Source organism: Acomys russatus, chromosome 1 (genome assembly GCF_903995435.1).
Source record: "Acomys russatus chromosome 1, mAcoRus1.1, whole genome shotgun sequence".
Lineage (NCBI taxonomy): Eukaryota > Metazoa > Chordata > Mammalia > Rodentia > Muridae > Acomys > Acomys russatus.
The window spans coordinates 121,019,790-121,046,330 of NC_067137.1; the positions used below are offsets into that span (position 1 = coordinate 121,019,790).

The 26,541-nt window shown below is 52.3% G+C and overlaps 2 protein-coding genes across 2 annotated transcripts in view; both read left to right on the plus strand.

The window, feature by feature from the left end:
* Positions 1–776: 776 nt before the first annotated feature.
* The window catches only part of Crip1 (cysteine rich protein 1), a 30,024-nt gene continuing 4,259 nt past the window's right edge, over positions 777–26,541 (plus strand). The window contains exons 1-5 of the mRNA XM_051152478.1: positions 777–944; positions 1,942–2,036; positions 2,125–2,182; positions 2,268–2,314; positions 2,431–2,467. Of these exons, the coding sequence (XP_051008435.1) occupies positions 905–944; positions 1,942–2,036; positions 2,125–2,182; positions 2,268–2,308 (234 nt within the window). The 5' untranslated portion in view covers positions 777–904 and the 3' untranslated portion in view covers positions 2,309–2,314; positions 2,431–2,467. The remainder of the gene's footprint in view (positions 945–1,941; positions 2,037–2,124; positions 2,183–2,267; positions 2,315–2,430; positions 2,468–26,541) is intronic.
* Tedc1 (tubulin epsilon and delta complex 1) lies at positions 5,264–13,233 on the plus strand. The gene is made up of 8 exons (XM_051152479.1): positions 5,264–5,422; positions 5,532–5,610; positions 6,067–6,269; positions 6,447–6,602; positions 7,224–7,322; positions 10,042–10,128; positions 10,502–10,681; positions 12,887–13,233. The coding sequence occupies exons 1-8, from the start codon at positions 5,288–5,290 to the stop codon at positions 13,214–13,216; spliced, it is 1,269 nt and encodes a 422-aa protein (XP_051008436.1). The 5' UTR covers positions 5,264–5,287; the 3' UTR covers positions 13,217–13,233.

Sequence of the window (26,541 nt, forward strand, 5' to 3'; positions counted from 1 at the left end):
TGGGAGTCTGCTGTTCCTGTGGCAGGAAGAAGGACTTTTCTGGATGGGAGTTCCCCTCATCTGAATTCCACCCCCCCCCCCCGCGCGCGCTGTGAAATTGTGGCTGCAGTTTAGTCAGCTGGCAAAGGCCAGGGTGTTCACATGCATCTGGCCAGGGTGCACCTCCTGGCGTCTGTGTGGGTTAGCTCTGGGAAAGGCTGGGAGGGATTGGCCCTCAAGGCAGAGACTCCGAATGTCCTCAACACTCTCTGGGGGAAAGAAGAGTCAAAGGAGGCCAGACTCCTTGAATGCTAATTTGCATCTATCTGCGATTTTTAAAATGTTTGTTTATTTATTTGTTTATTTATTTATTGTGTGTTTTGAAACAGGGTCTCCGTCTAGAGACAAGGTTGGCCTCGTCAGTTTTAGTAGGACGGGCAATTGCACCACGCCCGGCTTGATCTCCGTTTCAGAAGGTTTCCTGTGACCACCTCAGAGCCAGGAAGCCCTCGCAGGTGCAGGACGCTAGGTGGCCCTGATTGGGCTCTTCCTCTTGCGAGGGGCGGACCCAACGTTCCCTACTCCGGGCCGCAGGCTTGCCGGGCCCCAGGCGGGGGCGGAGTCTGGGTCCCCGGGAGCAGCCGGACAGAGGGTTCCCAGAAGACCCAGGGTCCTTGCCTGGCCCTTGACCAGTTTGTCCAGCCAGAGGCGAACATGGACCAAGTGATTATTCTTGGCCAGTCGGTCTGGATCAGAGATCCCAGGGGTCCAAGTCCCGGACTGAGAGGGCGGAGCGGGGGCGGGGCTTTAAAGGGCAGGGCCTTGGGGTCCCTGAAAAGCGCGGACCAGGCGGGCGCCACCCAGTCCAGAGCCTACAACCTACTTCCTTCTAGGTGCAGCCACTTGTGCAGGACCAAGCTCTGCCATGCCGAAGTGCCCCAAGTGCAACAAGGAGGTGTATTTCGGTGAGCACGACTAGGCTATCCCGGCCTCTCTCTGCCTGCGGGCGTACAGTTGGCTGGACGAGGAAGCGTGGCCCAGAGGTGGACAGTGTTTGGCTGTTAAGGTGGACGGGAGTGCCTAGATTCCGGGGCATCGCCTGGGATCGAACCCATGGACTTTGCCCATGGCTTGAGGGTGGGACAACTTGGTGTCAAACTTAACCGACATTTGTGCCCACTGGGTATCTTATGTTTCTGGGTCGGTCTCCTGGTCTCCTGGCCTCTGAGTCTTCAGGTCTTCAAGACTCCCAAGCTTCTGGGTCTCCCCGTCTCTCTGATCTGGCCTCTGGATCCCACTGCCTCTCCTGCCTTCTCTCTGGGCGCCTTAGGCAGGTTCCCGCGGGATAGGAAGGAACATCAAGGACTGGGGCGGCCCCTCCCAACACTAAGTAGAAACAGATGCAGAAAACCACGTCCGGGGGTGGGTGCGATCTCTGGTGATAGTTTTCTTGCTCTTTGCGCGCCCTAGGGCTCCCAGTAGAGGGTGCATAAGAGGTCTTCCTGCTGCCGACAAAGGCGACCTAACCTTAGACCTTCCAGACCTGTTCTCCATCTGCCCCCCAAGTCTGAAGGCCGCCTCCTCTCCAGCCCCACAAGCCTGCAGTGGTCTCTGTGGCTTAGTGGGGCACAGAGGCAGGAGGATCTCTGAGTTCAAGGCCAGCCTGGTCTACAAAGCAAGTTCCCCCCCCAGCCAGGGCTGTTACACAGAGAAACCCTGTCTCAAAAAAACTAAAAAGAAGAAGTAGAAAGAAAGAATGAAAAAAAAAAATCCCACTAAGAAGGCGACCCTTCTGGTTTGTGAGGTTTGAGAGTACCTCAGGTGCCCCCTCTGTGGAGCACAGAGGCAGTCTGGGGACGCGGGGTGGGCTGCCACATTGAGAGAATGGAGTGTAGGTGTCTGTGCAGCAGAAGTGGGTAGACAGGGACCCCAGTGTCTCATAGTGGGTCTGTGCTTCTGCAGCTGAGCGAGTGACGTCCCTAGGCAAGGATTGGCATCGGCCCTGCCTGAAGTGTGAGAAATGTGGAAAGACACTGACCTCGGGGGGTCATGCCGAGGTAAGGGGCTACTAGGGGGCAGAGGGAGGAGCCATAGTAGCTGGGATGGAGGCACCCTCTCATCATCATCTTTTTTTTTTTTCCCCAGCACGAAGGCAAGCCTTACTGCAACCATCCCTGCTACTCAGCCATGTTTGGGCCCAAAGGTATGTTGTTAGACCTCTTCCCTAACAGGCCTTTTCCCCCAACCTATTGATATCTTTATTTAATTGATTGATTGATTGATTGCAGGCTTTGGGCGAGGTGGAGCTGAGAGCCACACTTTCAAGTAGATCCAGGTATAGTGCCATCTCCAACCCCGCCCAGTTCACATCTCCCCAAGATAGTAACCCCTAATACAGTAAGTAATGAACCTTGGAGGTGCACTCACGCTGGTCTCTGTTCCTTGTTACAGGCTGTGGAAACTCCCCCTCTCCGCCCAGGCGCAGGCCTTACCCCTAGACAGCAGGGGCCTTCGGTAGCCCTTCATGCCCTTAATAAACCTGATCTTCAGAAGGCCTGTGTGTTTGTCTTCCGGGGCGTGGTGGTGGAGGAGAGCTGCAGTGGGAGCTTCAACTCAGGCCTAATGCAGGCAGCTTGCTGTCCCCGCTGCTGCACGGTTGGCTGCCCACCACCCTTTGGGGGAGCAAGGGCCAGCAGTTCAGGCCGGCCTCCAACTTCAGGATCCCTAAGTTCCTATAGCCCTTAGTGGTTCTGGCCTGGGGTGAGGCTCTGGCCGGCAGGGTCATCGGGAACATGGAGCCTTGGGAGTAGGTGGGGCTGGCCACGGCTCAGAGGGTGAATCAGTGAGAGCTGGTCTGGTTCCCTTTTTGAGATATGCTTGTGTGTGTGTGGAGGGGGGTTATGCAGATTTCCACTTCCTGCAACCCCACCCTGTGCCCAGAAGTGCACCCTTGTGGGCACTTTCTGCAGCTGCTCAGGCTGGACCCAGACCCCCCATCCATATTTGCCCCCCTCCCTGTCCTGGTGTGGTAATGGGATTTCTGCAAACTGTCATAGAGCCAGGCGACTCTCAGCTTTACCTCCTCCCCCCCCTCCCCCCCACAATACCGCTGGCCATTCGAGTCCCTTTTGGACTTAACAAGGCCATGAAGGTCTCAGCAGTGCCCTGGCCTTGCCTGCCTTAGTCTTTGGCACCTGTACTGCAAGAACAAGCCTGCCAGCTGTTGGTGAGTCCAGTAAGTGGTCAGTACTGTAGTGTAGTGTGTGTTACTGGGAGGTCCTGGAATCCCAACAGGGGGAGGCCATAGTGCTTTAGGTGACAACGGTACGCAGGAGAAGGGCCCGAACTGAGGTCTTATGAGTTTCATACTGGGCCCGGTGTGGTGGCGCACGCCTTTAATCCCAGCACTCGGGAGGCAGAGGCAGGTGGATCGTTGTGAGTTCAAGGCCAGCCTGGTCTACAAAGTGAGTTCAGGCCAGCCAAGGCTACACGGAGGAACCCTATCTCAAGAAACAAACACAAAACAAAACGGGGAAAAAAAAGTTTCCTACTGGAGGGGTGTGGGTATTGGGACAGACCTCCAGGTCTTTAGTGTCCTATAAGACCTGCAGAGGACCTGGAAGAGGAGACGCACATGGGTGAAGGGCAGAAGGTCGCTTCCCCCTGTTGTCTCCCACCCTTGAGGCTCTTGTGTTTTTCATATATCAGGCCCCCTACACCCAGATCCACGTCTTCCAAGTAGGGTAGGCTTGGGGTGAATGCTCGGCACCCTGAAGCCTGTAGGAATGCGTGGGTCAGATGGGGGATGTGCACAGTATCGCAAAGAGACCTTGAAAGGCAAAGGACTCCTTAAAAGTGTAGCAGGAGTTCCTTGGCACAGCAGCCAAGAGCGTGCGGTCCTTGTGCTTAGGGTTTCAGAGTGTTAAAGTGTGCGGCAGCAGGGCCCTGGACCAGGTGGAGTCTGGCTGGGCATGGCCATTTAGCCCCAGCAGTCCTAGCTGGTTGGCGAAGGGCCAGGGAGGACACTCTGAGGTAGGATAGCCAAGGACACCCAGATGAGCCGAGGAAAGTCTGCAGCAAAGAATCATTTGTAGAGCAGGAGCAAGGATGGAGGGTTGGTCTCAAAGACACCAGGAGGACTAAGGTAAAGGTGAGCCCATAATCTCCCACTTCCGGAGGGCGTGGCCATGCTGTTGTAGCGGTAAAACTCGCGGGTGCCTTGGATTCTCTGGCCCTCCTTCTCACCTCCGTTTCCTGTTCCGCACCGCATCCTCTCCCTCTCCACCTGCCTCTTTCCCGGCTTTATTGAGATGTAGAGTACACACAGTACTGTCCTGTGTCCCAGCTGTTACTGGTGACATCGAGTGCACAAAGCTTAGCTTGTGTCCGCTCGAGCGTACAGCCCCCTCGCCCCCACAATACGCCCTGCCATTCGTCGCCAGCAGGCTCGTCTCTGGATCACCGTGGGCAGCGCCCCGCCTCCGCACGCACCGGCGGCGCATATGATGTGGTCTTTCGTACCCGGCCTCCCAGAGGCTGCTACGGCTTCACCCTGGTTGTAGCCACTTAGCAGGCTCGTGTCCGCTGCGGAACATAATTCCCGACGGCATGTGATGCAGTGTCTCCCCTCCCCGCTCATCAGGTTGGACTCTGGGTTCATTGTGCTACTGTCATGTAGGTGCTGGGAACTTCTCTCCTGTTTCCTTGCAGGATTCTCACAGCTTACCAAGAATGTAGTGCTGTGCGCGAAACTAAGTTTAACCCTAAAGGAGAGGGCCTGTACCCTCTTCTAAAGTGGAGAATTTTCCTTTAAAAACTCGTCTTCTGGTGGCTGGAGGAAGGATGAAAATGGAGACAATGAGGTCTGTGCAGGAGATGGAGGATGGCTTTCTTAAGAGACTGGCGACGTGGCCCCCGGAACTCCCCACCCGGTTTGCAGGGCTCGCCTTCTTTTCGTGGTGCCCTGGCGACCCCTGGCGGCAGGCTCCTGGGCGGCTTCGTACTGACACGCCCTCGGTGGCTGGGTGGAGCCGCTTGGCTCTTTACTCCCGCGCCTCCAGGGAACACCTCGGGCGCATGCGCGCTTTCAAGCGTCAGCTGCCTGCGCGGGTTGCTAGGAAGTTGGGAACTCGGGGTGCTGATTGGTGAGTTCCGAAGTCCGGAAGTGTCTGCTACCGGCTACACTGGTAGGCACTCAAACGCCAGGGTCACTGCCCATTGGGCCTGGGCGGAGAAGGCGGGTCCTACCTGAAACCCTGATTGGTCGCGGTCTCGGGCGGGCGATCCGAGGCTGCCCGGTGCTGGCTCCATGGGGCGCCGGCGGCACCGGGTGGAAGGGGCGGCCCGAGCCCTACCTGAGGTTATCGCCGCGCTGAGTCGGTCCCTGCCCGCTGGACCCAGCCCCGAAATCTTCCGCCGCGCAAAGTTTGACCGACCAGAGGCGGTGAGGCTACCAGAGCAGTTGATCGGGGTAGGGGAAAATGCGTCGCCCTGGGCCGACGTAGGTGACACTTTAATATACACGCTGAGTGCAAACTCCTTGTTCGCTTCAGGCTCCGGTGCTCTGGCAGCTTCTCTTGCGGGTGCTCTCACAGCTTGGTGAAATCAATACCTGTACGGACCTTGCCCCAGGTAAGCCCCGCCCTCTTAGAAAGCCCCTCCTCCAGGTTCTTGTTAACACTCGCCTAACTCTGTCGGCCTAATCTGTTCTGTTAGTCCCGCCCCGTAGAAGCTCTTTTGTCTACCCCTCGTTATTCAACTCCAATGTCCCCTCCTGCAGGCACTTGTCCCTCCCCACCTCCTTAAGTCTAGGTTCCTACAAGGCTTTACCACTGCTTTCCTGGGTAGCAGTGGCTCTGTTAATTCCAGTGAAACTCTGAGACTGGCTAGACCCCGAACCAACCACTCACAGAAATCCTGTCCCCTGGTTACCACCTTGCCTCCTCGTAGACTTTCAGATCTTGCCTTCTTTGTCCACTCTGAGCAGGTCCTCAGCTTAGGGGTGCTCTCAGGTGCCCCCTTCCCCCGAGAGGTCCAACTGCCGTCTCTAGGTTAGCACCTCCCTGAGCTGATAATTTCCTACTCCAGAGGCCCAAGCCCATGTGGTGAAGTCAGCACTGGGTTCCCAAGGCTACCCCAGGTCTGCGCGGCTGCAATTTCCTGAGAGCAGTTCTCAGGGAAGCCGGGAACTGCTGCTGGCCCTGTCGTGGCTCCTGGCACGAGGACCCTTGCTTGAGCAGCTGCTTGCCCAGACCCGTGTGCAGCTGGGTGACCAGTTGCCCCAGTGTGAGGTGAGTATGTCTGAGCCTTGGGTTTTTCTGTGGCCCCAGGTCCTCAGAAGGGCCGGCTCATCCTGCTTCGTGGCTGAGGATGTAGAGATGCAGTTACTAGCGCAGCCTCCTTGCCCTGGTTCTTGCTTTAAGATGAGATGGGGTGTATAGCAGAGCTGTTTTTTGTTTCCTCTCTAGTGGGAGGCCCAGGCCAGTCCTGGTCCTCCTGCACCCCTTGTGGAAACAAAGAGTCCTGTGGATCTCCGACTAGTGCAATGGCTGATGGGAAAGCTGCGGCTTAGGTGGCGGCGCCTGATCTCCAGTCAGCAGGAGCAGTGCACCCTCCTCGGCAAGGTAGTACAGCCACATGGCTTTTCACGCTGGGCCTGTTGACTCTGTGCCCCAGGCTGCCTTTCCCTGTGGTCCATCTCTGCCGCCACCTGCTGGCTCACTGGATTGCTGGCCTTCCCCCAACTCTGGCCTTTACAAGCTGAGCAGGACCCCGCTTTACCTGTGTTCTGGAGGGCAAGGTGTGGAAGCCCTCAGTGAAATTGTCTATGTCCCTCCTCCGCAGCCTCCACCCCCAGCATCACTGAGCTACCCAGGTCTGTCCCTCCTGTGTCTGTCTGTCTGTCTGTCTGTCTCTCTCTCTCTCTTTTGCTCTCTCTCTCTTCCCCCAAGAATGGGTTTTTCTGTGTAGTCTTGGCTGACCTAGACTTACTTTGTAGACCAGGCTGGCCTTGAACTCACATCGATCCACCTGCCTCTGCCTCCCAAGTGCTGGGATTAAAGATGTGTGCCACCACACCCGACTGCTGTCAGTGTCTCTAAAGATTCCGATATTCCTAAAAGAGAGAGAGAGAGAGAGAGAGAGAGAGAGAGAGAGAGAGAGAGAGAGAGAGAGAGAGAGAGAGAGAGGGAGGGAGACACCTTGCTGGGGAGCTGTTCTCAGCCTGGGTATATTACTTGTTGCAGATTCACCTGTACACCCATGGATGCCACAGCCATCAGAGCCTTGGCCATCTTTCTGTTGCCGAAACAGAGATGCTGAGGGATCAAGAGAGCAGTCAGCAGGTGAGGGTCAGCGGGGTGCTGGGGTGGGTGCTGCCCATGGTGGGGTTTGGTCTGTTAGAGGAATACCTGGGCTGCTGTTAGGTTTGATAACCACTGTCATTTGCTATTGGGGGTGACCATTGTGTCCTGTAGGCGTCTTCCTGTCCCGTTGTTTGCCCACCTGTCCAGGAAGGCAGGCTTGGTATTGTGTGTGTCTATTACTTGGCCAGCTGTGGTCAGGGTTGGAGGGATGTGGTGTTCAGGCGGGGACCACCGGAATGGAGGAACACTGACGTCAGGTCTGAAACAAGCCTCTGGCTCTACCTGATGCCTCTGGAGAGAAAGGCTGAGTGAGTGGGGACAGCTGTCTTTAGGTCAGAGTACAGGACTTGGATATTTGTAGGCCTCAGTGCTACTGTGTTGCCCTGGGCCCCTAGGCAATGGTCTCCTGAGGCTTCCAAGCTGACTTGAATCTTAGCACAGACCCAGAGAATAGCAGGCTATGAGACCCAGCGAAGAAGTGGCCCCAGGCTGCACTGTCTTCTGTCTGAGGCTGAGGAGTGTCAGTGTTGGCCTCATCCCAGCTTCTCCACAGGATACTTAGTTCCTCCCACTCCCCCTGCCCCACCTTGTGCTGGTCTTCCATCCCTGCCTTTCTTTTTAGGGCTCTACCCATCTCTCAACTGGCTTCTTCCTTTTTGCTCAGCTTATCTCTTGAGGGGTTTACAGGACCGATCCAGGACTGGTCACCACTCTGGGGCTGGATCTTAGACCATGCTGAGTGGTTGGCTGACTGTTGACCTTGGGCATCACTCTGTGCATCTGGAGTCTGGGTGGTCCCTTCTTCCAACTCCCTTCCTCACCTCCTCCCTCGCCGGTCCAGTCATCTGGCTGGGCAGGTGGGACTAGAGGGTCACGGGGACAGATGGCCAGACCCCTGGCTTCCCCTCTTTCTATCATCTTCCTGGGCTCGTGCTGCGAGGCTAGTTGGCAGATTCCCGACCTTGGCTTCTGTGCTTTGGGAGATTTGTATCCTGTGAAGCAGGGGTGCTCACCTGGTAAGCTGGCTCATTGGTGCCAGCTGTACCTGTATCCCTGGATAAGGGGGGGCTTGGGTCCAGCCCGGTAGGGCCAGTGCTTGGCCTTGAGGCACTGAGGCAGCATCTGAGGGTTCTTTTATGCCCTTGCCTCTGACCCCCTTTTAAATGTGACTCAGCGAAGCTGGGTTTCTAGCTACCCGTCCTTGGATTATAGGGGAAGCCTTCCGTGCTCTAGTCTAGTACTGCCTGGGACTTGCTGCAGTACCACTCTAGTGGTGGTCTGGCGGGCTGGTGGTTAAGGCCCCTCTTGTCTCAGAAGCTGGCCTGTGCTGAGACTGTGGACAGCAGTGGCTGGGTGGCCCAAGACTACAGATCAGCTTCTTTTCACATGTTTGGAGAGGAACTGGCTAAAACTTGGATCTGGCCCACCCACAGAGAGGTCCCGGAACCTTCTGGGATGGTGTATGTTTGGTGTATGAGCAGCAGGCATGTTGCCACACCATTAGTTAGTTTCCTTGGTCACTGTGGAGCCTGCAGCCTTCTGTTTGCACCCTCTGTGTCCTTGTTCCTGCTGGGGAGAAGGTTCAGGGAGATGGCTGCATCAGGAGAGTGCAGAGTGCAGGGTGGAGCCATCGGATGGTAATGGGGCTTATTTGCTCCTCCATCACATCCATATCTCATGGTCTAGGGGCAGTGGGCCTCCTGGGGACTAGTCTTGAGGTCTGTATTACCTGCCATTCTGGTGGTGTGTCTATGTGACTTGTGTCTGTGGGTGGGGTCTTTGCTCTTTGGTGCTGGGTGATAGGCCTGTGGGCCACCCCGTGTGCTCCCCTCCCCCTCATCTGGCCCCTCATATCTCTCACCACTCTACCATCTCTGCCCTTGGCTAAGTGGTGGCGTTGATCCCTGTCTCTGTTGTGTTTGCCCCAATGGTCTGCCTTTGGCTAGCAGTCAACGTCTCTCTCTAGTTTCTCAGGCCATGGGAAACTGCATTCTCTGTGGAGCCAGGGTTAGAGGGGTCTGAGGTGTAGAGGGCTTGGCACGTGTTGTCTTCTGTGAGAGTCCTCTCCCTGGGTCCTCCATACAGGTGTCAAAGGTGAGAATACTTACAGTCTGTGTGGGTTGGGTCTGACTAGACATGGCACCTGCAGGGTACCCAGAGGCACTCTCAAATGAAAGATTATCAAACATTTTGTCTTCTAGAAGGGCCAGGCATGTTGGATGACCTATGCCTAGAAGGGAGCCTTCATGTTGGGCTTCCTAGCCAGAGGACAAGGGTGGGAAACAAGGAGTTGGCTTCTGGTTCTAGCCAGGCAGAGTGTACTCAGGAGGCAGAGGTTAGAGCCTGGGGATTGTTGTGTGTGCGATGTCCAGCTGTTAGTGCAGGCTTCCCCCTCTGCTAGGAGGTGCACAGGTTATCTTCTGACCTGGCCCTACCCTTCCCTCCTTTGCATGTCTCAACTCTGTTTCATGCCCCTGCCCTATGCCCAAATCCCCATCACCTACAAACTCTTCCCAGAGTTACATGGGATGGCCCAGCAGGCTCCCTAGTCCGGGGCCTTCTCATTTACGCAGCCTTTGGTACAACTTCCAGTCAGTGGAATATTGGGTAGAGCGCCCTAGTTGAAGGCTGCTGGGCTAGAGCTAGGGTCAGGAGCTGGTCAGTGGGCAGCCTGGCCCAGCTGGGTCTTCTTCTCCAGCTTCTGCAGGCCTTGGAGAGCGAGAACACACGCTTGGAGGCAGCTCTGGAGTGGCGGCGCCGTGAGCTGGTCTTCTGGCAGTGGATGGTGAGGAAGTTGTCTCTGCTGCCCCCCCTGCCGCTCCCCCCCCCACCGCCCCCCGCCTTCCTTGGTCTGACCAGGAGTCCCAGGCTCATTGGTGGTACAGTTTGGAAGATCTTCCCATCTTTAAAATGGAGAAGACTCTAAATGGGTGCTCGGTTCAGGACATCTGGTCCTCAGTGGAGGCCTCATATTGCTGGTCCTCACCTCTGCTTCTCCCAGAGGTCTGGTTTTTGTGCCCCTCTGCATGCTAGAGAGGCGGTAGGTGGGATGTCAGGAGCTGCCTCCTCCACAGCAGGACCTTGAATGCTACCACTACATTTCTGTTCCCACTGGAAACCTGTCCTTGTCCCTGACCATGTCACTGGGGTCTCCGCAGGATACAGTTCTGGATGCCTGTCCCCCCGAGAGTCCTGCTGTGACCTCACAGCCCACAGTCCTGCCCGTGATCTCTGGCGGTGGGCTTGGTGAGCTGGAGGTGGTGAAGCAGGAGTTGCAGGCCCTGCAGGAGGAGCTGCAGGAACTGGCTGGGCCCCGGCGGGCTGTGTGGGAAACCCAGGTGAGCTCCTAGGTACCTGCTGTGCCCACTCTTGCCAGCCCATCCTCCAAACCTACCTCTTTTCCTTCCTGTCTGGGCTGGCCGTTTGACAGAGCCTCTAGGTGCATTTCCCTGCTTGTTTGGGCACCGAATTCCAGCAGCGGGGGTTGCAGTGAAAGGGACCCTGTTATCCTTCACTGCTACCTTCCGATTTCCCACAGGGATTCCTACAGAGAAGTAGGCAACCTGCCCTGAATTGTCTGCACTTGTACCCCCATTCTGCGCACACTGCCTGTCCGTCAGCCATGCTGCCCCTGCCCAGTGGTCCTCCCCAGCAGTTCCTGGTAGCATGCAGCACTCGCTGATGTATCAGTTATTTTGGTGTAGAGGAATTTTAATTCAGAACATGGCTGTTCTGGCAAGACATCACGTCCAAAGACCTTCTAGGTCTGTGTGATCCAGCTGGAATGCAAATATGCATTTATCCAGGAGACAAAGATCTGAGTTCAGGCTAGCCTGGTATAGAGGACGTTTCAGGTAAAGAAAAGCTTAGGTCCAGGTGTGGTGGCACATGCCTTTAATCCCAAACAATGAAGGTCAAGTTAGTTTGTAGAAGGAAGCACCCATGTTTGAAAGTGATGTTTAATTGAGTGGCAGAAAAAGTGACAAATCAGAGAAGGATTGGACAGAATAGCATGTACCCAACTTTCACTAGAAGAGAGAGAAAAGGAAGCTATGCAGAGCAGGACGGTGGTGGCACACACCTTTAATCTCAGCACTCAGGAGGCAGAGGCAGGTGGGTCTCTGATTTCAAGGCCAGCCTGTTCTATAAAGCCAGTCCAGGACAGCCAGGACTGTTACACAGAGAAACCCTGTCTCAAAATAAATAAAGATAAAAATAAAAAAAGAGGCAATGCAGAGAGAGATAGGCAGTTTTACTAGGAGAGTTTTACAGAGAGGGAGAGGTTGAGTGAACAAACTAGACACAGGTAAAGACAGAATGAGCCAGAGAATGAGAAGGAACCAGAAGATTAGGAAAGATTGCTGGCGTTAGTTTGAGACCAAGCAGAACAATTCAGGGCCTGAGAGAGATCCAGTTTGAATCAGTGAGCTGGGAGAGGAGCCAGAACAGCTGAGTTGAACCAGCCAGCCCAGAGCTCAGTAAGAACAAGAGAGGGCGAGCTTATTCAGCAGTAAATCTCAGAGGCTGAAAACATTCTAGGCCTAGGCTAGATTGTATGGAGGCTAGAAGCTTCCAGGACTAGGCCTAGGACACCAGACAGAGGCAGTGAGCCTTCGAGACAACAATTGAGACAGGCAAATCAAAGATGAGTTTACATTTTGGGTAGCATTTTATTTTCCTCACATGCTGGGCACGGAATCCAGGCACTTGTATTCGCTGGGCAGGAGCTCTACCACTGAGCCAAGTCTCAGCTGCCTTCTTGGGTAGCATTTTACTATTAGCTGCAGGCAGCCTCCTTTTCAGCTTGTCTGTCGTGTCATTGAAGATAGGCGCATCCTCTGTTTTCTACACTATCCATCCTAGTGAGGCTGGGATGTCACAGACTGGTCGGGCCGTGGTTGAGGCACAGGTCTCCTCCCCTCTCTCACAGCAACTGCAACCCCAGAAGTGAGGCCAGCAGAGCACCTAGGACTCAGGGTAACTCTGGGTCTTCTGAGTGGGTTAGAGGATGAGAGAACCTCATTCATCAGTGTGGTCTTCACCCCAGGTCTGCTGCCCACAGGGTCTTTGGATAGGGACTGCCCTAAGGGTCGGAGGTGGTACCCTATGTCCTCTGGTTCAACCCCACTCAGGTACTGCACTCCTGGGCAGCAGTGGGAAGGGGAAACAGAGGGTGGTGAGAGATGGTGCACTGAGCCCCAGAGTGGTGGTTGTCCTCGAGAGTCTTCCTCTGAGGTCGGAGGGACTTTAAGGAACCTGGTAGCTAGAAACTGCCTAGCTGTCCTGCAGCCAGGTGGACCTGCAGTTGGAGGTCTTGAGAGCGGAGCCTTGGAAGTTAAGGTTAGGGGTCCCTGTGTCCCAGCTACTGCTGGCATGTGCTTCAGGTGCTTTGGGCTAGCCAGGCTTTTTGTGTCGGGCCTGGGGAGCCTGGGTTTCTATGGTGGGAGCTTTGGGGTTACAGGGTTGTTGGGAGCATCTGGTACCTGCATCCTGGGAATGGAGCTGCTTTTGGCTGAAGAGCCTCTGTACCTTCTCTCACGCAGGTTGGAGGCCTAGGCCGGGGGCCAGAGTGGAGCAACACAAGGAAGGCCTTGGAGGATGCTGTCAATCAGGAGTTGGTAGCCCTGCAGGGTTCCTGGGAGCAATCCAGTAACCCTGCCCAGTCACAAAGACCCCATCGACTGGTGAGAAGGAAGGACGGGGCACCAAGAGCCCAAGGCCTGCAGGCAACCCAGGCGATCAGGACACTGAGCACCCAGGAGGCCTGTCTGAAGAAGGTGCTGCACCAGCTACAGAGTCAGTGTCAGGAGGAGCTAGCCAGGCTGGCCGGCGCTCTGCCTGGCTTGATTTGGATTCTGGCTCCCGGACACTGAAGGCCCAAGATGTGTCCGCCTGTTGAGGTCTCAGACGAGCAGGCTGGGACTGGCGTGGGAGCAGAATCCAGGCAAATATTCCCTTTACGGCTAGAGCCCTTTTGCCCACGGTTTTGGTGTCACCATGAGCTGGTCCTCCTAAGAAGTTCGGAGGGGACCTATATATATGGGCAGAGCTGTTTCTGGGGACATCGCGGGCTGCTGCCCCTTAACTTCCTCTTCCTGGAACACTGGGATATGTGCGGTGCATGGTTGACACCATGCTGGGATCACAGGTGCCCCACAGGAAGTGTTAAGCTTCCCTGAGTGGAACTGCTCTGGTGGTTTGCCTGCACCTTTTCCTTAGACTCTGGCTGTATGCTGCCTCCAGCAGAGCCTCCTCCTGTACTGGCCCATGGATATGCCTGATGTGTGTGTGGTGGGAGCTGGATGGGAGCCTTGGAGGCTCTGCCTGGGAGAGCGGAGGAGGGGAAGCCGTGGTGGAGACAGAAGGCCTTTGTTCAAAAGGCTGCTGGGCAGGCTCAGCCTTCACAAAGAAGCCTGTGTCCAGGATGTGCCCACAGGCTGGTGGGATGACTCGCTTGTATCTCAGGCTCCTCTCAGCCAGTGGGCTCAGGTGGCTTTCATGGTCTCTAGCCCTGCCTGCCTTCCAATCCGCAACTCCAAATACTGGACAGCTGGTAGGGCCCAGTAGGAAACCGCTAGCCTCCTGCTAGCCAGGCCAGAGGCTACTACTAGACCTTGGACCCTCCACTACAACATTCTTGCGGGGGTGGGTGGTGGTGGTGCTTCCTGCTTGCTTGGTGGTGTGTGTTAGAGTGACAATTCATGTCTGGGGTGACAGTTCTGGTATAGGCGGCCTCTGGCCACTCTGCCAGTGGCTGTTCTTAGGACACTTCTAGGTGGCCAGCGTCTAGTAGGTCCTTCCTAACTGTATGCTGCAGTGCCTGGAGTCTGTGGACCTCCTGCCTGCTTCCACCTGTGGGTTTGGGCTCTGGTTCAGGGCACATGGGGACTTGACTGTCTTTGGCTCCTCATGACTGTGATTTGGGCTGTAAACAAGTCCACTTAAGCTCCCTGCCTCCAAAAACCACTCTGCCCTAGGACTCCCAGTGGCCCTCTGGAACTTGACATTAAAAAATCCAAAGCAGGGCTGGAGAGATGGCACAGTGGTTAAGAGCACCACCTGCTCTTCCAGAGGTCCTGAGTTCAATTCCCAGCAACCAAATGATGACTCACAACCATCTATAATATAATCTGATGCCATCTTCTGGCCTGCAGGTGTATATGCAGACAGAACACTGTATACATAATAATAAATAAATAAATCTTAAAAAAAAAAAATTCAAAGCAGAGAGTTAATGTGGCTCCAGTCCGGTCCCCATGTTTGTATTTTCCCCCACTGTGGGACTCAAGAGCCTGAGGCCCTGTGAAGGAAAGAGCCTGTAGGGGGCTCGGCCCTGGGACACATCCTTGGTCAAGTTTGAGGAGTCATCACTTGGGGGAGGGGAGGAATTCAGTACCAGCTTTTCCATGTTTGTGGTCTCATTGCTCTGTGTCCTGAGCTCTCACACAGTCAAGTAGAACTAAAATCAAGTGTCAGTCAGTGGGTCCTGAAGCCCTAGGGCAAGCTCACAGATTGATGGCCTCTGCTGCTCCAGGGTCTGCCCGTACCTGCAGCATAACAGGCATCATGACACCTGACACTCTACCCTCCCTGACTTGGAGGAAGATCACATTGTCCCCCAAGTTGATCTTAAGGTCAGCAGAATCTTTAATACTTGACACAGGGCTAAAGTTCTGGCCATCCACAGGTGCATTTGAGGCCCTCAGGTAGACAGTGGGGCCCTGCTCTGAAACCAGGGGGGACATGAGTTCCTTTCTTAGGTTCTCGCCCAAGGGAGCCCAGTATGCAAGGGCAAGCTGGAGGAAGCGGGGAATACCAGGGGTGCTTTCCTGACACCAAGATATGCTGACTGTGGAGGGACGCTTGATCATTTCAGCTCTCACCTAAGCTAGAAACTATGGTTTATTAAAGGACATTAATAGGGTGTGTCTCAGTGGTAGAGCACATGTGCATTTTGTGTGAACTTGGACTTCATCCCCAGCTTCTTGATGGAGGTGTCGGTGGGGGAGACAGTTTGGGCCGGGAGTGTTACCTTTGCAAATGGTTTGATGAGCAGCAGGACGTTAATCGTGGAAGCCAGAGGATGTGCGGAGACAGAAGCTGATGAGGTTAAGTGGGTCAAGGTGCCATCTTCGTGGCAGTCAGTTGAATGGAAGGGGGCTCCTTTTACAGACTAGGGGTGTGCTGAGACACTGCTCTGCAACTGATTGGGGGAGCACTTGTAGGCCTGTCCCAGAGAATTGGTGGTACATGCACAGAAGGCGCGGCAGGGACCACCACCCGATAGCACTGTGTAGGTACAGGAACCAGATATGCCCATGATGTTACGAGATGTCAGGGGTACTTCCATCCTAAGTGTACAAACTTGGGATCTTGAAGTTGTGTGGTGTGTCCACATGCTTTTAGTCCCAGCACTTGGGAGGCAGAGGCAGGCAGATCTCTGAGTTTGAGGCCAGCCTGGTTTATACAGTGAGTTCTAGGATAGACAGGGCTGTTAACACAGAGAAAACCTGTCTTGGGGGTGGGGAAGGCCACCTTGAGAATAACCCCCTCCCATCTCATTATGGCACTTAACAAGGTCATAGTAAAAAAAATTATAAATAAAGAATGACAACAGGACTGATACACCTAGTACTAGAAAACAAAACCTAGATGTAAATTGAATAACCTCACTTACGGAAAGTGCTAGAACAATGGGAGGTGTGGGCGCTAGAAAGGTCTCTGCTGACGGCCTCTTGTACTCTTGAGTTTATGGATTCGTAACATGTCTATTACATTTGTTTTGGGGGGCTATCAATCTTACCTTATAAAGGAGAATCACAGCTCCAGACACAGCAACAGCCCATGAAGACACTATATGTAGCTTGGCCCTTCACGTGGAATGCATGGGTTGGTCAAGCTGGGTTAGCAGGTCAGGCCCATGGCCTTCCTGCAGCTGCATACCTGTGTAGGCGCCGAGAGCATCTTCTGTGTCCTTTGGCTGAGGAGATTTCTAGGTGTCATGTTAGAGACTCAGAGGGTGCATAGCTGGTTCCTGTTTAATCATGGAGACCTTGGCAGCTGTTAAACAGCTAGCTAGCTGGGTCATTTTTCTCTATGGAATTCAGTGTAGGTACGGAGTTCTAGCCTTAATAACCCTCAGCTCATGAGAGCTAAAGGCTAGTGTACTGAGATTAAGGATGTGGCTTCAAGCCCTGGGAACTAGAGGTGCATGTGTCCAGGCCTCAGGAGCCAGACATGGACCACTCCAGGTACCCAGGTTAGAGGAATCTTGCTGTTTTTTAACCCCCTCTGGCCTGCAGGCCAGCACTCAGCAGTTGATGAAACCCTCAGCTTTGAGCAGTAGCTAGTGGCTGCAGCAAGTATAATGCGGTTCAGCTTCTGAGCCTTGGAAGTTGAAGCCCTCAGCCTTCAAGGCCTGATAATTCCAAGACCTCTTCTAGTGACGGGCCTGCAGTCTCTTGCCCATCACCTTCCATCTCTGTCCTGTTGTCTTTACTCTGCTGCTGTTGGTGTTACCAAGTCAACCTGCTCTACTGAGGGACTGCCCTGAGAAAGTCTTTTTCTGGGCCTAGTGTAGCACCAGGGGACAGCCCAGATGCCTCCCAGCTGACTGGAGAAAGCTGAGCAGCCTGGTGGTTATGTATCCTGCAGGGGTATATGACATGTCAATGGAGGATTCTGTTTATACGAATCAGGCCAGCTCCCAGCTCCCCCTAGCACTGGCTTCTTGCTGAGTTACTGGGAAGACAGCCCTCTTCTCACTCATTTTGAGTGAGAGTAGTTTTTTTTTTTTTTTTTTTTTGAGGCAGGGTTTCTCTGTGTAGCCTTGGCCATCCTGGAGTCACTTTGTAGACCAGGCTGGCCTCGAACTCACAGTGATCCGCCTGCCTCTGCCTCCCGAGCGCTGGGATTAAAGGCATGTGCCACCACGCCCGGCTTGAGTGAGAGTAGTTTTGAGGGTCTTACCTGGGACGCTGGCTTTCAAGGCTGGTGGAGTTGTGTCAAATAGACAGCGACTGGGTCAAGGCCTCCTGGGTTATGTGTCAGTAACACTCCAGTTACAGTGGCTTATTCTCAGAGTGACAGTGAAGGTCCCAAACAGCCAGCTCCTTGTTTCAGGCTGCCAGTCCTTCAGGAAGGGTCTTTATGCTATTCAAAGGCCTGTGGCCATACCTGGTACTTTTGCTCATCTGCAGGGGGAAAAAGGTCCTTATAAAAAGGACTTACAGCTCAGCACAAAATGAACAGCTTTAGCTGGGCGTGGAGGTGCATGCCTTTAATCCCAGCACTTGGGAGGCAGAGGATTGCTGTGAGTTGAGGCCAGCCTGGTCTACAAAGCAACTGCAGGACAGCCAAGGCTAACACAGAGAAACCCTGTCTTGAAAAACAAACAATAACCCAGCTTTTAGTGACGCTTAACAGTGTCAGGCTCCTGCCTCAGCCAACCTGTCCTACGATTGCCTTTCCCTCAGGTCCACAGCCTCTGTCCACCCTGTGTGTCCAAGTGTGGCCGTGAAGTCTCATGTCTCGTGGTGCCCCCTGCAGGTGCCTCTGCAGCTTTGTCCGCATGAGCTCTGGGCTTGGAGTAGTCACTGTCCTTAGGGTATTAGTGCCCGGGCAATCATCCTCGCCCCTTGCCCTGGTTCTTTCTCATTCTCTGGCTGTATTTGTCTCTCCCTTAGCCAGTTGGCCAAAAATCATGAGGTACGGGGTGGGTCCAGAGCTGAGAGTTCACGGCTTAAGTCTGTGAGAGAACAGACACTAAGCAAATGTATGCAGTGGGGCAAGTGGGCTGGTGTGGTGGGCTGGATGACAGCAGCACTTGTTTGGAGTGGTACGTTTCATGCGTAAGGGGAAGTGGCAGGAAGTAGGGCAGAGTACGGCGGGGCCTGGGTCTGGTCTGTACTTTGAGTGGCCTCTTTTGACATGGGAGAGGTTCTGGAGTCAGCAGAAGGGAGGTGAGGCCTGCCTGTGGAGCCACACGGCTTCTGGTTGCTCTAGGCATGGGGTCTGGTGTCCTGGTCATGAACTCTCCTGGTCTGAGAGTTGAGTAAACTGACGGTGTGTGCAGTCAGCCCTGGAGCCCAACTTTGGTTCCTTCACCATGACATTTGAAGGGGGTACCTGGTGTGCAATTAAGCTACACGGGTTGGATTTGGTGTTGAGTTTCTTCCCCACTGACTTTCATCTTTTATGCTGAGGAAGAGTCTCTTGTTGAATCCAGAGTTTGCCCTTTCAGCTATTACGGCTGGACAGCTTGCTGCAGGGTTCTTCTGTCTTCACTTCCCCCATGCAGGCATTGCAGGCCGGCCGGCATGCCCACCTGACTTCTATCTGTGCTCTGGGGACCCAAACCCTGGCTTTCGTGCTTGTGCCACAAACACACACTACTCACTGAGCTGTAGCCCTGGTTTTGTTTTGTTTTTTCCTTCTTTAAATGATGAGTTATATCTTTTGTTTTTGTTTTCTTTTTTGAGATTGGGTTTCTCTGTGCTATCCTGGAACTCTGTAAACCAGGCTGGCCTGAAACTCATAGATCTGCCTGCCTCAGCTTCCCTAGCGCAGGGATTAAAGATGTGCGCCACAGACAGCTTTATATCTGTTCTCTCTCTCTCTCTCTCTCTCTCTCTCTCTCTCTCTCTCTCTCTCTCTCTCTCTCTCTCTCTCTGTGTGTGTGTGTGTGTGTGTGTGTGTCTGTGTCTGTACATGCGCACATAGGTGGAGGCCAGAGGTTGATATGTCTTCATCACTTCCTACTTAAAAAAAAAAAGATTTCTTTGTTTACTACTATGTATACATTGCTCTGCCCACATGTACACCTGCAGGCCAGAAGAGGGCACCAGATCACATTATAGATGGTTGTGAGCCACCATGTGGTTGCTGGGAATTGAACTTAGGACCTCTGGAAGAACAGTCAGTGCTCTTAACCTCTGAGCCATCTCTTCAGCCCTCACTTCCTACTTTTTTTTAAATTAAAGATTTATGTATCTTATGTATATGGGTGTTTTGTTTGCATGTATATCTGCACACCAGCAGGGAGCATCAGATTCCTTGGGACTACTAGATGGTTGTAAGCCTAATGTGGTTGCTGGGAACTGAACTTAGGCTCACCTGCCTAAGGAGAGTGCCACCCACAGTGGGCTGGCCCCTCCGACATCTATCATCAAACCAGACAGTTTCTCGCAGACTTAGCCACAGGCCAATCTGATCTGGGTCCCTCAACTGAGACTTTCTCAGATTACCCTAGGAGGTGTCAAATAGTCAGCTGAGGCTGTCTAAGACATGAACCATCCTTTTTAGAAATGGTCCTAAGAAAAGGATTAGCTAATCCTCAATATTTCAGCCAGGTAAGAAGTTATACTTGGACAGAAGAAGTTAAGAGTCATTAATAAATTAGCTCTGTGTTTACATGACTGGGATAATTTAAAGTGACTCAGCTGATAAGAATGAAAATTTGAGCTCCTACTACAACTTTGAGCACATATTTTGATTTCAAGAAGTTCTGATCCTGAAGCTGGGCATGGATTAAAATCCATATGCCTTTAATCACTGTGAGTTCAAGGCCACCCTGGTCTACAAAGTGAGTCTAGGACAGCCAAGCCTGTCTCGAAAAACAAAACAAAACAAACAAACAAACAAACGAAAAAAAAAGTTCTGACCCTGGAGGAATTAGAATTTCTGCCAAGCACATTCATTCATTCATTCATTCATTCATTCATTCATCTGTTTAGAGACAAGGTCCTGGAATTCTCTATGTAGACTAGGCTGGTCTTGAACTCAGAGATCCACCTGTCTCTGTCTCTCAAGTGCTGGGACTAAAGGGGTGTGCCACCACACCCAGCTATTCTTTACTGTTGTTGATAGAAAAGACACTACATATCTTTCACATTTCCACAGTTCAGATGTGTATTTCCCTAGCGATGCACCTCTTCTCAGGATATGCCTCTTTCATATATCCTTTTTGGTGAAACATCTGTTTAGGTCTCTTGACTTTTGTGGTTGGGGTAGAGGGTACAGGGATTGAACCGGGGCCTCCTGCATTCTGGGCAAGTGCTCTGCCATCCCCTTCCATAGTCCCTACCTGTTTTTAAGTTGTGCTGTTTGTCTTCTTATCATTTGTTTATTTAGTTTTAGATGGGGTCTTACTATGTGACCTTGGCTGACATGGAATTCACTGTCCACTGGGCTGGTGTCAAAGTCACAGAAATTCACTTGACTCTGCCTCTCAAGTGCATCCCTGTGCTGGCTTCTTACTGCGGGGACACACACACACACACACACACACACACACACACATACACACACACACACACACTTTTGAGATTATAAGCGCATCATTTTTCTGTCCTTTCTTTACTTTTCAAGTCCCCCCATATATGTACAGATGACCCTTTCTTTCTTTTTTTTTTTTTTTTTTTTTTTTTTTTTTTTTTTTTTTTTGGTTTTCGAGACAGGGTTTCTCTGTGTAGCCTGGCATCCTGGACTCACTTTGTAGACCAGGCTGGCCTCGAAACTCACGGTGATCCACCTGCCTCTGCCTCCCGAGTGCTGGGATTAAGGCGTGCGCCACCACGCCCGGCTCAACCCTTCTTTCAACAGTTCAAACCTGCTGTGACACATACATCAAAAGTTGAAAACTCTGTGTGCTGACCTACCAGTGCCATAGCCAGCAGCACCCGCACTGTAGACGACATGATGACCCTAGGCCCACAGTGACTGCAGGTCCAAGCTGTCCAACATGAGGCAGGGTTATGGGCGGCTGAATATGGCTCCCACTGAGCACACATCACTTTCTCAGCATCATAAATCTGAAGAAGTTGCCAGGAAAACTCTTTTTTTTCTCATACGAGTCTTTTGTCTGATACATGATTTACATACACTTTCAGTGTCTCTGCCTCTCTTTTGTAAGGGTCTTGCTATGTATCTCAGCCTGACCTTGATTGAAACTTTCTATGCCCCCTCTCCTCAGAACTGAGGTTATAGGCTTGCACTGCCACGCTTAACTATTTATTTATTTACAGGGTTTCTCTGTGTAGCCCTGGCTGTCCTGGAACTCTCTTTGTAGATCAAGCTGGCCTTGAACTTTGAGATTCACCTGCCCCTGTCTCCTCAGTGCTGAGATTAAAGGTGTGTGGCACAATGCTGAGCTAAGGATTTTCTTTTGATTTTTTTTCCCCCTCTTCTGAATGTTCCCTAACTTTGCATTTACATTAGGAACTAGGTGACATTTTGATTTAATTTCTGGGTAAGGAGCAAAGTAGATTGAAAATCCTTTCTTTTTGCCTGTAAATATGCCAAGAATTGCACCCTGGTCTGTGTGATATGTGACCTCGTCAGTAAGGCTTTTTGTAATTTGAGCTTATTCTCTTTCCTTGTCCCCCTGACTCTGTGCTTCTCCCCCTGACTCTGTGCTTCTCCCCCTGACTCTGTGCTTCTTCCCCTGCCTGTACAGACTGTCCTGACCATTTAAGTTTACATGAATTTGAAAAATCTATTATGAGCTGATGTGGTGGCATATGCCTTTAATTCCAGCACCTTGAAAGGCAGAGGCAGGTGATCTCTGTGAGTTCGTGGCCAGCCTGGTCTATCTAGGGATACGCAGGGAAATCCTGTCCCAAAATAAATCTGTTAATGAGGGCTGGGAGGGCAAAATGCCTGTCTTTAGCACTGTACTCCATTACGTTTGTCTTTTTTCCTTCTGTATCACACTGTTTGGGTTGTGGCTTTAAACTTACACACTCACAGTGTAGTCAGCTTATTTGTGTCTATAAAACTTCCTTCAGGGCTGTCGGTTGGAGCTGCATTTGGTCTCATCGCAGTCAAAGCTGGAGTGAACCTTGTTGCTCATGGGCTTGAAATGCCCCAAATGATGAGAAACTTTTGATTTCTTCCCTTAGTATACCTCAGTATACCTCAGTTTTTAACATATATATGTTTTTGTAGATTAATACTGGATTATTAATTTATTGGTAGCTATTGCAAATGTTATTACTTTTAAAATGTTGGTTTTTAATCATTGCTAATGAAAAATTTCAGATTGTTTTTAATTTTTATTTGTGTGTCTGTGTGTCAGTATGTGCATGTGTATGTGGATATCCGTGGGTGCCTGTGAGGGTCAGAAGAGGGCATCAGATCCCCTAGAGCTGTAGTTACACTAAGGTACCCTGTGTGGGTGATGGGGACCAAACTCTGGTCCTGTATACCCCAAAAAGCGGTATATATTTTTAAATTAAATTAAATTTTTTTTTTTTTTTGGTTTTCCAAGACAGGGTTTCTCTGTGTAGTCTTGGCTGTCTGGGACTTGCTGGTCTCGAACTCACAGCCAGCAGTCTGCCTGGCTCTGCCTCCCCCAGCCTTGCACCACTGTGCCTGTCTCTGTTTTTTTTTTTTGTTTGTTTTGTTTTGTATTTTTGCGAGTGAGTCTCACAAGTAACCCAGGCTGCCCTAGGACTTACTGTGTAGACCAGGCTGGCCTTGAACTCCCCTGCAGGATCCCCTGCTTTAGGAGCAGCATGAACTCTCAACCACTGAGCCATTGCTGTGGCCAGCCACAGGGCCTGTGACTCTGTAGACTGGATTTAATGCTTCAGCCTACTGTTCTTCTGCTTTCCCAAGCTTGCTTATGAGCACCCCAGTCTGTTTGGGAGGAAACTTGGGATTTCTACAGCCGTTCATGTTCTCTATCAGCAGGGACAGTTATATATATATATTTTTTTTTCCCTCCCCTAAACTAATGGTTCTCAACCTTTCTAATGCTGTTACCCTTTAATACAGTGATCTCATGTTGTGGTGACCCTCCCCCCAACCATAAAATTATTTCATTGCTATTTCATAACTGTAATTTCACTACTGTTATGTAGTATAAATATCTGATACGCAGGATGTCTGATTTGTTACCCCAAACGGGTCACGACCCACAGGTTGAGAGCGACCATCATTCTGTTTTGAGTCTGAGCAGAGCTTAGAGGGTACACTTCCTTTTTTCATTTCTCTCCCTTTGGCCCGGACTGATAGAACGGGGCTGAAGGAACGAGAAATGGAGTGGGTATCTAAGCATTCAAGCGTTTGCTCTGAGACAGTTTCATGCAGCCCGGGCTGGCCTGGGACTCTGTTTCTCTGTGGGTGACCCTGAGCTCCAGGCCCTCAAGTGCTGGGATTACGGGCATGCACTACCACGCCCGGCCTTTGGCGTTGTTCCATTTCATGATAATCACGGGTTTCGCTGTTGATCGTTGGAGGTCCTGTGTATTAGGTTTAGGAATTAGGTACAGTGTTTCTGGTTCATTGCTGGCTGCAGACTTTTGCTGAATCATTCGATATGATCACGTGGTTTTCTTTTTTGAGACAAGGTCTCACTAAATAGCCTTGGCTGGCCTGGAACTTGGTGTGTAGACCAGGGCTGGCCACAAACTCATGGCGGTCCACTTGCCTCTGCCCTTCAAGTGCTGGGATTAAAGGTGTGCACCAAGCCCTATAGTTTTTTTCTCCCTCTTTCTGATAGTATAGTAGATCACACCACTTTCCCCCCCACATTCTGAACCAGCTTTGCATTCCTGTCTGACATATGTTTGTTTTGTTTATTTCTGTGTTGCTTGACTGTCTGCTTTTGTGTAGCTGAAGTTTCAGTGTTCTTCTGCCCTGGGCCCTGTTGATTTTAGTTTGTTTGCTTGTTTAGAGACAGGGTTTCTCTGTGTAGCCTTGGCTGTCCTGGATTCGCTTTGTAGACCAGGCTGGTCTCGAACTCATAGAGATCTACGTGCCTCTGCCTCCCTAGTGCTGGAATTAAAGGTGTACACCACCACAATGCCCGGGCTGCCCTGTCGATTTTCATTTTCTTGTGGCTCAGGATTCTTGGTTCTTTGAATGATGTTCAAATGTTCTTTGAACATTTCCATGCTTAGTCTCACCCAGAGATTGGATGGCATACAGCTCTGGCTGGGCTTGGGGGTTGAGTCAGGAGCTTCTGTAGGTCATAGTGGGCTGGCGACCTGGAGGTGTCCTCCAGACCTACTTTGTGTGGGCTGCGCTGCATCAGTGTGACATTCTCTGTGAGTCTCTATATGTGGGACTACAGGTGCATGGTCGATGCTCACCTCTCTGGCTTACTTGATGTTTTTAGACCACACGTTGTCATGCTGTAAGGTACTGGTCTTGAGTGCTGAGAGCTAGACCTGCAGGTGTGGCCACAGTACTGACTTTCATGCCTTTGTTTAGGGATGACACCTCAAAGCTTTCTGGGTTTGGTTGTGTGGAGTTGCTTCAGGCCAGACATTGTTTTGGTTTCTCACTGTGTCTGCAACAAAGCGCTTGAAGCAACACAACTTACTTGTGAAGTGGTACAGGCCGAAGCCCCAGTAGGCCAGAGTCAAGGTCGCTTCTTTCTGAGGCTCTGTAGAGCACATGTACTGACTGAATCAACTTCTAGAGCAGTCCATACCCATGGCCCCTGGCATCTGGCCCCTCCTTCTGTGATATAGCCTCCTCACCCTCTGACCTGACCTTCTAGCCTTTCTCTCTTAAAGACCTTTGTAAAGACTCCAGACACATGGTCCAGGGTGATGTCTCTTTCTGTGGTCCTGACCAGGAACACAGCTGTAGAGTCCCGTTTCCCACATTAGACCATTTGCCCATACTTTCAAGGATGCTGGTGTTGGGCACTGAGGCAAGCTTGCAGCTTTTAGGTGAGGGTTGGGTTAGCCAGGCTGAGAATAAATGGGAGAGTGAAGAAGGAAGAAACAGGCCAGACGGGACTGACACATGCTGCCCGTCCCTCTCCTCCCAATGCCCTCCTCTCAGCCTTGCTCAACTCTGCCAGGGACATTTTCCTTCCAGGCTCAGGGATGCGAGGTGCTACCTTCTCTCTCCATGCTGAGTCTGGCCCCTGATCTCTGAGGCTGAGGAGATATGAATTGTTCATTACTAGATGTAGGTAAGGCCTCTTCCTAGGCAAAGGAGAGCTTTGGGGTTGCTCCGTTGCACTTAGGAGAAGAGAGTGCGTTGGTTTGGGCTGGTACTAATTACTGGCTCTTCCTTACTCTTTTGATGAGCATCTTGGAACCACCCCCGCAACAGGAGGGTGGCCCACTATATCTGCACCCCCCCCCCCAGGGTGGCCCACTATAGGCTGATAGTCTAGCTTCCCAGGGTCACCAGAACAGAGCCCATCACTTACTCAGAATTGGCCACCAGTGTACCCAGTGCCTTGTTCGGGGTGTTGGGGAGACCCTAGCTCCACTCCTTCAAGTCCTTTCAGCTCCCTTGTTCTCAGTGCTTGCCAGAGGGACTCTCCAGCTCTGGAGAAGAAGTGTAGGCAATCTGTAAGTCTCGCAGTTGTGTTCCTCTGCTGACAGGGCAGCCCTGATATCAGGATGGCAGGTTAAGAATCAGGGAGCTGGCTGGGCATGGTGGCGCACGCCTTTAATCCCAGGGCTCGGGAGGCAGAGGCAGGTGGATCGCTGTGAGTTTGAGGCCAGCCTGGTCTACAAAGTGAGTCCAGGACAGCTAAGAAACCCTGTCTCGAAAACCAAACCAAACCAAGCCAAACAAACAAACAAAAAGAATGGGGGGAGCTTAGCGAGGACAGGACCTGGAGAGAAGTCTAAGCCTGGAAGTTCACCTTCTTTGATGCGCTCCCATGTGGCCTTCTACTGACTGGCTGAGAGCCTCACAGCTGGATTTCTCCCACAGGGCATAAAACTCTAGTGCTAGGATCTAGGCCCTAACTCACTTGAGCATTTCTGCGGGATACTGCTGAGGTCTGGCCAGGAGGTATAATTGCAGCTAGCTAGCGGGCACTTAGTCCCGCCCTTTCGTCTGGCCACCTCACTTTAGTGGCGGTCAGGGTCTGAGCTTGGAGAGTTACAGAGAAATGTCATGGTGTGTGGAGGACTGATGAGGCCAATCTGACAATATTTTGCTGTGTGTTGACGCCAAGTGGACAGACCACAGGATCTGGAGTGGATGCCAGGTTATCCGGTACCTAGTGCCACTTGTCCTGGGCATAGGAGCTGCGCAGATCTGTCGCTATGGCAACCCGTACAACGCAACGTCCCTAGGACTCGGGTCCTCTTTCTGTCTAGGGTCTGAGCTTCCCCGGGGACGCGGGGCGGGGCATCTACCGGAGGCGGTGCCCGCGCCTGAGGGGCGGAGCGCAGCACCCAGCGCCTGGGCCCGGCGCTGAGGCTCCGCGGGGCCG

Coding starts and splice junctions, on each gene's coding strand:
- Tedc1 (XM_051152479.1), top strand. CDS start 5,288: ATGGGGCGCCGGCGGCACCGGGTGGAAGGGGCGGCCCGAGCCCTACCT. Junction 5,423..5,531: donor AGTTTGACCGACCAGAGGCG/GTGAGGCTACCA, acceptor TGTTCGCTTCAG/GCTCCGGTGCTCTGGCAGCT. Junction 10,682..12,886: donor GGGCTGTGTGGGAAACCCAG/GTGAGCTCCTAG, acceptor TCTCTCACGCAG/GTTGGAGGCCTAGGCCGGGG.